The sequence below is a fragment of the Sparus aurata genome, chromosome 11, assembly GCF_900880675.1.
Source record: "Sparus aurata chromosome 11, fSpaAur1.1, whole genome shotgun sequence".
NCBI lineage: Eukaryota > Metazoa > Chordata > Actinopteri > Spariformes > Sparidae > Sparus > Sparus aurata.
The window spans coordinates 7,785,915-7,798,697 of record NC_044197.1 but is presented as its reverse complement, the minus strand read 5'-3'; the positions used below and the strand labels follow the sequence as shown (position 1 = coordinate 7,798,697).

General features: G+C 43.1%; 1 protein-coding gene across 1 annotated transcript in view; it reads left to right on the top strand.

The window, feature by feature from the left end:
* scfd2 (sec1 family domain containing 2) overlaps positions 1-12,783 on the top strand; it is a 97,471-nt gene that overhangs the window by 82,059 nt on the left and 2,629 nt on the right. The window contains exons 6-8 of the mRNA XM_030432861.1: positions 175-320; positions 5,733-5,867; positions 10,417-10,536. Of these exons, the coding sequence (XP_030288721.1) occupies positions 175-320; positions 5,733-5,867; positions 10,417-10,536 (401 nt within the window). The remainder of the gene's footprint in view (positions 1-174; positions 321-5,732; positions 5,868-10,416; positions 10,537-12,783) is intronic.

Below are 12,783 nucleotides of genomic sequence, written 5' to 3'. Positions count from 1 at the left end.
CATGTTGCATCTTCGAAGCGTTTCTTTTTTCGCAGATGTAAATGTTTTTATGCATGTTTAGCGTTCTTTAAAGGAACCTGGGTTTTTGACCCTGATCCGAAACACTTGTGTCTGCATGATTCTTTACCTTTCGTCTCATTTAATAATTGTATGCGTGTCCTTTTTGTGTGTTAGGTTGTGCAAACGCAGAGGAGCTGACCACGGAGCGAGCCCACTCTGCTGTGGAGGAGATGTTCGACACCCTCCGAGGTTTGAGTCACACCAGAGACCACCTGAAGCAGCTGCGCTCCGTCTACACGGCCAGTGATGGAGTTCACCAGGTCTACACACACTGTCAACATCGAAACACGCACACACACTCTGTGTTACAGGATGGCTTGTAATAGCTCTTTGTCTATCCGTCGCACACATTCCCCAGCACACCTAAGAAAGGCAGAACATTAAGTTAACATTGTTCATCACAGTCAGCCGGGGTCTCTCATGTTTTATTTACCTGTATTTGCACTCTTGCTGCAGCAGATATACAGGTCTAGATTGAGCAGGGGCGACCTTTTGGCCTTCGAAAGCTTTAGTGCCTCTCCAGCTTGCGTCACACCATTCACTGCAAAAGCTTCTTCATAAACTGTCTGCATCTTACAGCTTATGTAACTCAGAAGGGGCCTCTTTGTGTGTGCATCTGCAAGCTTTGTCCCCATGAAAGGCTCTTACCTTTTCTTTGACTGTCAACAGTGCAGCTTCATTGTCGCCGTCCTTCACTGTGATTGGGTAGCTCGTTCAGAGAATTATGTCAGCAGGAGGAAAGGTTAGTCGAGGAAAGTTCAAATCCCTTTTTTTTTCCTTCAGGGTCATGATGACTTTCTGAGCCTAATACATGGACGTGACAATCAAAGAAGTATTCATGGCACTGGATGTTCTGCAGGGGCTTAAAAAACATATATGTCCTACTCTGTTGATCTCTTATTGCTTTTGTCTCATGGACCTCTTTAAACTGTGTTGATTGAGGCTTTTATTTTTCGACTTCTCAAACGTAACTCACTGACCCAATCATAAAGCTGTGAGCTACAAAGCCTCTTTGTGTTGAAGGAGCTGGAGCTCTTGTGTTCAGCAGGAGTTATTTCATCCACCATTTCACTTTATTGCATTTTGAATTCAGCACAGTAATTGTTAAAGGCAAAGCAATTTAGGGCACACATGTAAGTGTACTGGCTGTTTTGCAGAGATATTAGAAGATTGGTACCGTTCTGTTTGTATGCTTAATATGAAGCTACAGCTAACAGCCAGCTAGCTTAGCTTAGCTCAAAGATTAGGACCAGTATCCTCCTTGAGTATGTGCTGGTTGCCACACGACTGCTGCCTTATTCCTAGCACCCACGATCAGGCGATCAGTAATGGATTACATGTAACAGGATTATATGATTAGGACACAAAAATAAAAGTAACTGTATTCCGGAAAAGTCACAGGAAAAAAATATGTAATTAGATCACATAAACATTCAGTAAAGGGGATACAGTTAAAAAATAAAGATGATATACAAGTCTGTAAGCATGCGCACACGACAGTGCCTCACAACATCACTCTTGTCTTGAGAGAAACCGAATACACAAGATTCTTAAAGAACATTAGAAAGATTAAATAAAAGTCATCTTATAGATTTTTCTCTTCTCTGTGTTTGGTATTGAGGTTATCCAATAGGAATGGAAAGTTTTCAAGTTTTATTAATCATATATATATATTAAACATATGATACTTGGATTTAACTGTATCCGAATACATTTTTAAAGTACCCCTCCCAACGCTGCCAATGTTACCTTGAATGAATGATGATGATGAACAAGTTTTTTCCCGGGTAACCTCTCTCAGGACACTCTGAATGTCATTACTCCATCCCAATGCAACTGAATGGCAAAGTAAAATATGAGCTTTGGCAGAAGGCGTCAGTATCTTTGTTAGCGATAGGTGTCTGCATATGCCTGGTGAGCGGCAGTGTAATTATGTCAGGGCAGAACTGTCTGTCCTCGCTCCTGCTGCATTATGAAAATGACTTCATATAAAAAAGGGGAACAGCGTGATATCTTCCAGCTACTGGATGTTCCCGAGAATCATCAGTAATTTCGACAGCTTCTCTCAGCAGGCATCCTCTCCACCCAAGAAGTCAATACCTGCCGGTCATGATGTCCTCTCGTTGAAAAGCTCCTTGAAATGCAGAACCCCGGTCCCCCCGGATTCACAAGTAGCCCTCCTATACCCTTAATGTCACATGTGTACTCCCTCATTGTACAGCTGCACGAAAATTGCACATTTCCTGAGTACACGTCGTGCTGTGAGTAACTGAACACTATAGAATTTCCTGGGGAAAAAACACATCAATGAAGTCCGAGTGACGGAGCCTTTCACAGCTGGAGTCCGATGCTGTCTATTGACCTTATGGGAAGAATACAAGAACACATAAAGAATACAGACACACGAACGGTGGCAGTGTTCATGTGCGGAGCATGTGAACTGTTATTAAGATCTTTTGAATTGTGATGCAATGACACGAGGTGAGAGTTAGAAGCCAGTGACTCATCCAGTCAGAGAGATGGTGGCACATGGTCGGGATTACACACCCATGACTGTAGACATATTGAATGCACTTTTAAACAAATACATTTAATGGATTAAATAGACTGTAAATTGAGCTGCCAGATATAGAATAATGTGAAGAACACACGTATAAAATTATTTATACGTGTTTTTTTTTTATTGAAAATGTTCAATTCGAGGTCGATACTGCAATAACGTTTATAACAAGTATCTCGTTGTCACATAGATCTGTTTGTAGATTTCTTTTACATAGTTTTTCATGTGAAATGACCCAATAAAAAACAAAAGTATTTATACATTTCAAGTGTTTTAACTGTGTTTGACCATGTTTAAAGTTCATTTCATTGTACTTCGGTGTTCATACGGTACACAAACAAATTAGCCTCAGAGAAGAACACGATGTACCCTTGTCGAGACAGAACACATCTTGTGTTCGTGAAGAAAGAGTTCGGAGCACGTGCTGATTAGAATTTAGCTCTATGTTTCTGAGGGATTTCAATGAGATGCATAGTACAACTTCATCAGTTTGACAACTCCTTTTTTCTCCAAGGACATTCCAGCCTGTTGTGTTCTGGGCTCCGTGCATGTTTTTGATGCTGTCGCCATGTTGTTTTGGAACATTAAATCGTTCCTGAAAACCTGCCGGGAAACTGATACTCACATGTGAGGCTGCGTGTGTGTGTGTGTGTGTGTATAGAGATGAATATTTAACCACTGGCATTATCATATGACTAATTCTAATATTGTTTTTCATCGTGTGGGTGTTTGCGCCGGTGATTTAATGGGATTGCTTTTAGTTTTTTTCGGATGGCAGATGAAAATGGATCGTGCGTGACTGCGGGTCAGATTGTTTATGCCCGCGTCGCTGCTGGTTGTGTATGTGCGTGCGCAGGCGTGATATTAAGTCGGAGGTGAATCATTAATGTGTTTACGCCCAGCTTACTTTGTGCAGGCTGACCCGTGCTGCAAAGTCATGTTGGTAGAGGTAAATATTAGTTTATATAATTCGTGTTTTTATACAATATGGACAGCAGGATTTCCCCAGCCCTAATTTGGCCGCTCTTCAGGCAGTGGAGGAGTGGGAGGCTGTGAGACGTCAGTTGAGAGTGAGACATACTGATGCAGTAGGCAGAAAACACCTGGATGCATCAGTATTTGGACATCTGATGAGTGTAGCTGAGTGTGTTTATGCCTGAATCAACAGTATGGTAGGTGCAGTCTCTGATGAGCGTTCAGATGTTCCTTTGAAAACATCCGAAGGAAGAGTTATGCTCCCTACCTCGCTCACATTTTGGCGCACGGCCTCGATGTGTCACTTGCGTCTTGTAAAATGAGGGAAGTTATCCAGAAACTGGAAGACATACAGCCGGTTTCTATTTTGAGTCTATTAGCACTCAAATAAAATTGTGCCAAACCTTATCTGGGTCTTTATTGTTCTCGGAGACAGCGAACCTCACTCCCATGAAAAAAAAAATAAAAATCTGTCTTGAATTCCTGATCCACTAGCTTTGAGGTCTATAAATGGTACATTCTGTTCTGGGTAGCCGGGCAGAAAAAACGCTGCGTCCCTGATACTGTTAAAGAGTTTTTCTTTTTCCGTGGTTAGCCTTTCAGGAGTATTAGGAGGTATTTTATGAAGCTTTAGTTGAGGTTCTGCAGTGCAGCTCCTTCGAGGACATCAATATTTTATTGAAAAACACTGTCGATACTTCATATGACCTGAAAAACTGAACCTGAGGAGCTGTTACTGGTTGTCATCAGGACGAACGCAAACAGCTCATTTTGATAAAGCTCAGTGCTTACTGAAAAATAAACTGCTGACCTTCAGTATTCAAGCGCGTTCCTCTCAGACGTCAACATGGTCGTGCCTACTGTCCTCTGTTGCTAGGAAAACACAAGTCGGTAGCCTTGCTAGCAGCTCTGTAATAGGTACTTAAAGTCCTCGTCTGATTGGAAATGTGTTTATCTTTTGTTCCTAAAGTTGAATGTTCCAGCTTCGCTCTGTCGAATGTCTGTGCAGAGTTTGACGCGTGAAGACTGTTTCACATTCACCTGCTTAGAGAGTAAACAAAGTGAAAAAAATCGAGCATGATTTATGACATCGCAAACAGTTTGGAGGCCAAATCCTGATCCAACATTCTGTAAACACAGGTGTGATGTTGAACCTGGAGTGCTGACATGGTGACATATAGCAGGCGTGTTTACCATAGTCGCCATCTCAGTTTAGCATGTCAGCATGCTAACAGTTGCTAATCAGCACAAAACTTGTACAGGATCAGTCACATGCTAAACTTGATACATTATTTAGTTCACTCATTCAACAATATACACAACAGAGGTGCACAGCATTTATTCCTGACTCACTAAATAAAAACAGTACTAGAGATCACACCAGCTGCAACGCCCTCTGACATGTTTATGATCTGACCCAAGACACAGTAGTCATCACTGCATTATTAAGTGTGTACTCAGTATTCATAGGTCAGACTACAGCCCTTTTCAAACTCATACATTCAGTAGTTTATGAGACATTTCGTAAAAGAACACAAATGTGACCCACATGCTGGCACTCTTGGATTAGTCAGTAGAATACATTATGTAATAATGAGATATTTCAGTCTGGGGGCTTAAAGTTTAGAAGTAGCATCTCTTCCCAGAAATGATATCCATGGCCGTCTAAATATTTATAGTATAGAATATTTTATTTTCCCACTGACAGAAAGATATTTTCATAGTGCCAGGCAACTTTTCCCCTTAAACAATCGCTCATTTTAGACCAAAGTTCTATTTTTAGCGACATCCAACAGTGGAGACAGATTTTTTCACCCTAACTGCAGCAATGTTTCAGCTCCTCTTCCTGAAGTGACTCATGAGTTAGCCGCTTGTTTACTCGACCTGAGCTGTTTTTAACTCCACTGTCTCCATCACCCACGTCCATTAACACAACACGCAGAGGCTAAAAGGCGGACACTCAGAGCACTAAACACAGACACTAACAGCTCACTTGTATACACACATATTCATATACTGATTATTTATACTCAGTCACAGTTGACTCATATATATGAAAATAAAGCAGTGCTGTCAGGGCTGGCGTTTCTGGGTGAAAACTGTCGTGTTCAAGTGTGTTATTTGGTGTGTTTTGCAGGCGACCTATCGTCCTTTCCTGCGGCAGATCCTGGAGGAGGTGTTCCATCCTGACAGAGTTGAATGCCCCGACATCGAGCACATGTCCGGAGGCCTCACGGACCTGCTCAAAACTGGCTTCAGCATGTTCATGAAGGTCAGACATCGCTCACCATCACGCACACACACTAACCCGTTTGTATGTAATGGGGTCAGCTCCATCACATCCTCTTAAGCCTACCTGCTGCAGACAATAAAGTGCCTTCTTCCATTGCTTGAGCTTGACCTGATTTAATAATTTGCCGAGTAAGCTTCTCATGTCGGCACATATACACTGTTTACCCAAGCAGGCCAATTAAGGCATCAAAAGCAGCGCTATGTAGCTCGTGTTTACCCACCGCTTTTAACTCTCCACCACTCTTTTGATTTACAGCTCTACTTACAGTGATATGACCAACAGATCAAAGGCCTGAACATTCAGTGTGTCCTTTTTAATCATCATTACACACACTCAGTAGCGGCAAAAATTGTCGCATTCTGTTATTTCTGCATCTCCGGTCAGGAGCTGAGAGAGAGAACACAATACGGGCACCATTCATGCGAGGATCACATTTTATAGGTCAAACAGCAACGTGTCTCCACATGGAGTCACCAGCTGCCACTTTACAAAGCACAGTTTATTTTACTGCTGTGGAACGATGTACCCACCGCTCCACCCCTCTTTGATCTACCACCATCTTTCCACCTTCGATCACTTCAATTGGGCATCCAGCCAAGAGGCATGGCAGCTGGAAATTGAACCCTGCAGTCACGGGCCAACAGCTTTTCTTACCTGCAACTCCCAGTTAACCCCCGAACAGATCAGTTCATCAGCTCAACAGAAGGTCTAACAAGGAAAAAATCTCAAAGAATTTTAGGTGTGCTTGCACCTGTGCTGGCCTTTTTGTGTCTGCCGACTGCTCCGTCTCTCCTTCCTTTGCCCACACCTGCTAAATTCCTCACAATTTTGAGGCGTTAGCTACATCACCATTACCGTGTTGTATAACTGGCCAGTTCATGAAGCGGTTGGTAGAGAAGAGCAGGTGGTTAGACTGCAGCCAGGACTTGTGTAACCGAGAACAGACTGGGCACCACATGTGCTCCAGATAACCTTAGTAAATTACAAAACAAAAGCAAAGCAAACTAAAATATAGGTTATGCAGCAATCCGATGTGAGTCAGAAGTCCACACATTAGTTCCAAGTTGGTATTCAAATCTTTATGTCGTATTGTATCTGCTTGGAAAAACGCAAACACCTCTGAACTTCACAAGCAACTACGGCAAGCGATCAGTGATCTAACAGATTCGCAGACTTTTGAAACAGATGGATAGAGTAGGTTCCCCTAACACATGCTTGCAAAGACTTTTATCAAACACAAATCAGCTGAGACCAAAAGGAAAATGGTAACTACGAAGTTGTGACAGCACGTTTCAGAACACAAACTACATCAAGAAAAACAGTCACGAAAAACAATTAGATGTTGCACTGCATCTATAAAGTGCTCTTTGTAGCTTGTTTTCAGGCCATGCTTTTATAACATTGGTAACCAAACAATGAACAAATGGGTGCATTTTGGGTGATCCAAAGATGACACATACCAAGTTTGGTGCAGACTGGCTGAGATGTTTAGGATACAGAGTAAAAGAAGGGTTTAAAAATAGGGCAAACGTTTTCCCAGGACCAGTTACTTGCTCAAAAAAAGGCACTACTGTGAGAACAGAACAAAAAGATGTGCTCCGCGCTCAGTTAGTGCATGCATACCCTGCTACTAAACGTATAGAACATTAGTTTATCTTAATAAGCCTGAAAAGGTTACTAAACGCAAACCAGTAGTTAAACAAGCACACTTCAGTGCTGATCATCTAAACCTTTGACATACTGGGGATGCAGCGTCAAATCCAGAAAGTGTTCCGTTGGATTTATATTCCTTCAGCAGGTCCGAGAGACAATTCAGTTTAATTTGTTTAGTTGATTCACTCATTATTAATCCCTTTTAATCCAAAATTTACCTTTTTGAAAAGTTCAGTTGGATTTGCAGAGCAGGCGTCATAGGGAGACACAAAGACATGAATTTTTGCGTGACCTTAATATTTCACCCAAATGTTTTTCCCCGACAGTCATGTAGTTTGAGGCTTTCGGGTAATGTACATCCACCACAGACCAGATCACTATCCACGCTCTGATTATCCCACATCTGGGCCTGCTTAAACTGATGATTACCCGCGGGGGGAGGAATTAGACTGGTTGTGTAACCGTGGCCTGGTTTTACACAAATTAAGAGACTTGGCCCGCGAATCACAGACTCCGACAGACTAAACCTATAAACCTGAACTCGGAGTTTTCCATAGGAGCACGGTGCACACCCTTTATGCAGTTAAACACCCCAATAAAAGTTCTATTTATAACCACAGAGCCTACTGTGTGGAACACACCGGACCCTGTAGTCTGGATTATGACAAAGCGAGAGCCTGGTGTTTAAACTGTCATCCTTAACCGTCTGACGTCCCACATTTAGCCTTTCTTTGGACAGAGTTCAAGAGATCTGGTTCCTGCACCTTCATACGATTCTGCAGTTCCTCCATCTGACTAACACCAACACCTAGATAAGAGTTTTAAGTCCTAAAGTCACAGGTTATCTCATATTTATGGTGCAAATTTGCTATAAGGACTGTTGATCCAGCATTTCCTCTCCAGCGACTTTCTCATGATAGCAAGTTTCTCACATTTGAAACAGGTATTCCAAGTGTGGCGCAGTCTCGAGCAAGGATAAAACGATGAAGTGATGACATTTTGTATCCAAAAGGTCAAAGGTCAACTTCAGTGAGACATCTCTGAAAATGTTCTAGCCATTAATCAAGAACAACAAATTGACTGGTGCGCAGAGGAAGACAAACACAAGGCGGGTTCTTCTAGTTGTCTTATGGTACGGTGACGGTTATGCACTTTAACGCTGGATGCCACCCGCCTTAAAGGTGCTCCATGTGACAATCTGTAGCACTACATGCATTAATCACTTCGTATCACAATCATATGCATTAACGTGACGTGAAAAATGAGACTTTCCTCATCGTTCTCAGTTTCCTTTACGAGCCTGTGGACGATTGGGATGAATTTTCCGCAACAGTCTAAGAGAAGTGACTTCTTACATGCCTCATCTCAAAGCCTCTCTCCACTCTGCTAACAGAGCGCAACAGTAGCTAACATTAGTTTAGAAATGGAGTCCCCAGACAAAAACTGATGACCGGCTTCCAGCACAACACAGAAGTTCCACAGAGCCCCTTTACTACTGAACAATTATTGAAGTGTAATTGTCCTTATTTGTATGATTTTGTACAAGGTTACAGACTCTCTCTCTGCCTCCCTACATTTGCATTTTGAGTCTAATCCATTTGTCATTAAAGAGACATTAAAGAGACAAAACGGACAATAAATAACATTAAAGAGGAATTTGACTGAGGGATTTTCAGTGCAAGGTACGAAGTCTCACCCTCAGTTTAAATTACATTTTATAGTTGGTTGCTCACAGGTGCAACAGGCTTTTTTTTGCCACATGAGCTTCTCTAAGGTGTTTAAAGTCTCCATGCCTGTGAAAAGATCCACACCCTTGTATATTGAATGCCTCGCCTAAGACAAAGGCAGCTCACTGACTTGATGTTTGAAAGAATTTAAATCAATGAAAATTGAGTGAGTGGCGTCTCTGAGACAGCCTAGCTGTATATTGATATCAGGACAAGGAATAACGTTTCTTTCCCTCACACACAAACACAGGCACATTTCACACCTCATCTCCTCACATTTTCATGAGCCCCATCCTCCCTGTCGGTCCAGTGGCAGTACACATGGCTCAGACACTCCCAGCTGCTCTGTGTCTGCCGATCGTGCATAATTGCGTGCCGGGGTCTACTTGCACATGGAGTTGGCGTGCATGCGATGAATCAGGCGCCCGCCTCCAAACATAAAACATGAGCGGAATACACCAGAAGACATTTGCGCTCATATTTCTTTGCAAAACACATGTTGAATCATCCTTGACACGCTCCACCCATGCCTGCTGGTGCTTCACGTGTACAGCCACTCTCACCTCGGGTCCGCCCCCTGCAGCTCTGATTTCTCAGTTAGCATTCACAGGCGGCAGATGTGCCCCGATCGAAGCTCGCCACCCAACACTTACTATTCCCCAGGCAGCCAATCATGCTGAGCGGAAACAGCAGACTTGTTGTTAAAATTCATCTTTAAGTGACAGTTTATCATGGTTTTGGCGCACCAGCATGTCTCGGTCTGCGAGAGCTCTCAGACACAGGTGATGCTGGACGGGTTGTTTGTGTGTGTGCATGTGTTATCAGAGAGCGTATGTGTGCGCACCGGCTTTCATGTCCACGTGTCAGGGTGCAAAGACATCGCTCATTGTTTGGAGTAGCGGTGGCCGTCCTGGCAGAGTCCACTCTCATCAGTATCAGCACAATATCCCAGGTGTCCAGCTGGGCAGTGACTCAGCGCCGGCACACAGATAGACACAGTTAGCAACATGCGGAGGAAATGATTAAGTGTTCCCTGGACAAAGCGGGTTGTTTATCACAGACTGCTCTATAATAAGAACAACAGAATCAACACCACAGGGTTGCCTTAAAATACGCCGACCAATCACAATGTCCCGTCTTAACTGCAGGTGAGTCGCCCGCACCCCAGCGACAACCCTGTGCTCTTCCTCTTCCTGGTGGGTGGAGTCACGCCGTCAGAGCTGCGTCTCATCAAAGAGGTCGTCGCCACACACAAACCGGGGACACAGGTGAGTCGAGTCCTATTCAGCTCTTTTTAGCAGCATCACGGCAGACAATAAAAACAGGATCAATAGGCCGCTCAGTGGTTGGCCTTACCCCAGAATCACTTGAGGTCAGTGTCGAAAAAGAGAGCAAGAGCTGAATGTGGTTCTTTATTTTGAAGGCCATCTATCACTCAGTGTTTTTAACAGACGCATAAGCTCATTCAGCGACGACTCCTTTGTCCACTTTTAGATGTGGTCTGGATCCATACCGACTATCTGGTCGTCATGTCCCAGATGGCTTTTTATAGTTTTATTTACTGGTTTTATTCTGCAAATCTCTTTATTGTTTGTTTTCTGTATTTGATTTGGCAAATTCCCCCACTGGGGATTAATAAAGCTGTGTAATCTAATACTCTCAGTCATCCACTACAAATAAATTCGGTGTTTACTAAAAGGCCCTTGGGGATGATGTAAGAGAGGATATTAAGAATTAATTGTACTGAATCTGTTTAAGACTTATCTGCACTTTAATGCTTTAGGTCCCTCTGAAAGCAAATAAAGGGCCACTCCACCAACTTTACACATGAAAGTGTGTCTACAGGTCTTGTGTGAAAAAGTAAAGCCCTCTGGGGCTCCAAAGAAAAATGCATTTAATCTAATATTGGAATAAAAGAGGTGGTGTTTCTGCTGTTTTGTTTTTGATAATCATTTCCATCCATAATGAGTCAACCAGTGTTACAGGAGTGCAATGAAGGCAGTTTATCAGATTAGATGCAGACCTGTAAACACACTGTAATGTGTGAAATGGGTGGAGTTTCCCTTTAATGGATAATTTGGGACTCTACACGAACTCGACATCAGGCTAAACTCAGCTCAGAGATGAGCTAAGTGTTATGTTGATTACACAGTTAAATGGCTATAGAATAATGACACCATCAACTTTAGATTGGTTGCCGCTAACCTTTTCCTTCACTCTGCTATTCGTCTGCTACCGGGCACGAAATATCCCAGGAAAATGAGGGCTTACTGGCTATCCAGCCAGATTGGCGTCCTGGCACCATTTTATCAGCTTTCGTGTCTAAATGCATGGCTAAACTCACATTTTGTCCTCTGTTGCTGGTAGTTGCAATAACGGAAATGATATCCAGTTGTTTTTGCCACGGCGGCGCCAACAATAATACCACTCGGAGACACGGTTAAAGTTTCCATTTGAAGTTAAAGATCTGAATGTTTCTCCGGCCACAGACAGAAAGGTCTTTTTGAAGCTGACGTGTAAGGCTGACGTTAATGACAATCTGCTGAAAAAGGGCTTCAGGCTTTGATTTAAAGGAAGAAATACACATACACGTAGAGATTTTGTATATGAATCAAAAACATCCACTTCATGAACCTCTGTTGTGCTCGTGTCGCCCATAAAACATCCAGTAATCAGAGATATAGATGAAACGCAGTCGCTGACGCATTGAGACGGCAGGTTTACAATCAGACTCCCCTCAGACAGATTTCCGACCGAGTGAAAAAAAAAAAATAAACGCTGGCCTACATACAGGCAGGTGACTCAGATCGGGTGTAGAGGCTAGGGATCTGATATTGACACGCATTCAGACGGTAACTGCACACAGGAGACAGGAGCTGTTGTGTCTGTCTGTGTTTTTGGGTGGTTTAAGTGCTGATTACATATGCAGACCACAGTGACATGTGAAACATGCAGATGAATGTGTTTTCTCTGTGTGAGAGCGAGGAGAGGAGGGAGATCAGGCCGGGTGATGTGGGCTCGTCTTAATAAAAGGCTTCAAGAAGGAGGCCAGAGACAATGAAAGGCCTCGCAGTGATCAAAGCCTCCCATCTGTAATCAGGGAAACAGAATAAAGACGAGCTTCTACAATAACCTGCTGGCCCACACACACTGGCCTCGGCACACACTCTTGAGCCTTCACACGTATATACATGATATACTGTATACAGCCAAGCAAATGATGGCTGTGGAGCAGACGTTGAGGAGCAGCTCCACTGAAAACAAACTGCAGTTTTTGGTCTTACTTTCAAAAGTGAATTCCTCTGAAACAGACTGACTCTGCCACTACAAACAGGCCTGTTGCCAATTTTAGGGTGCTGACCCAGAGTTAAAGCAACAGTGCTGCATGGAAACAGAGCAGCTCTGTTATACAACACAAGAGGACCGGGGTTGTTATGTGAACTAGAAAGCACTCGGAGAGGGCAGGAGTCCTTTCGGATTTTTCTTGAGGTGCATCTGCATCAAAACATACAGAA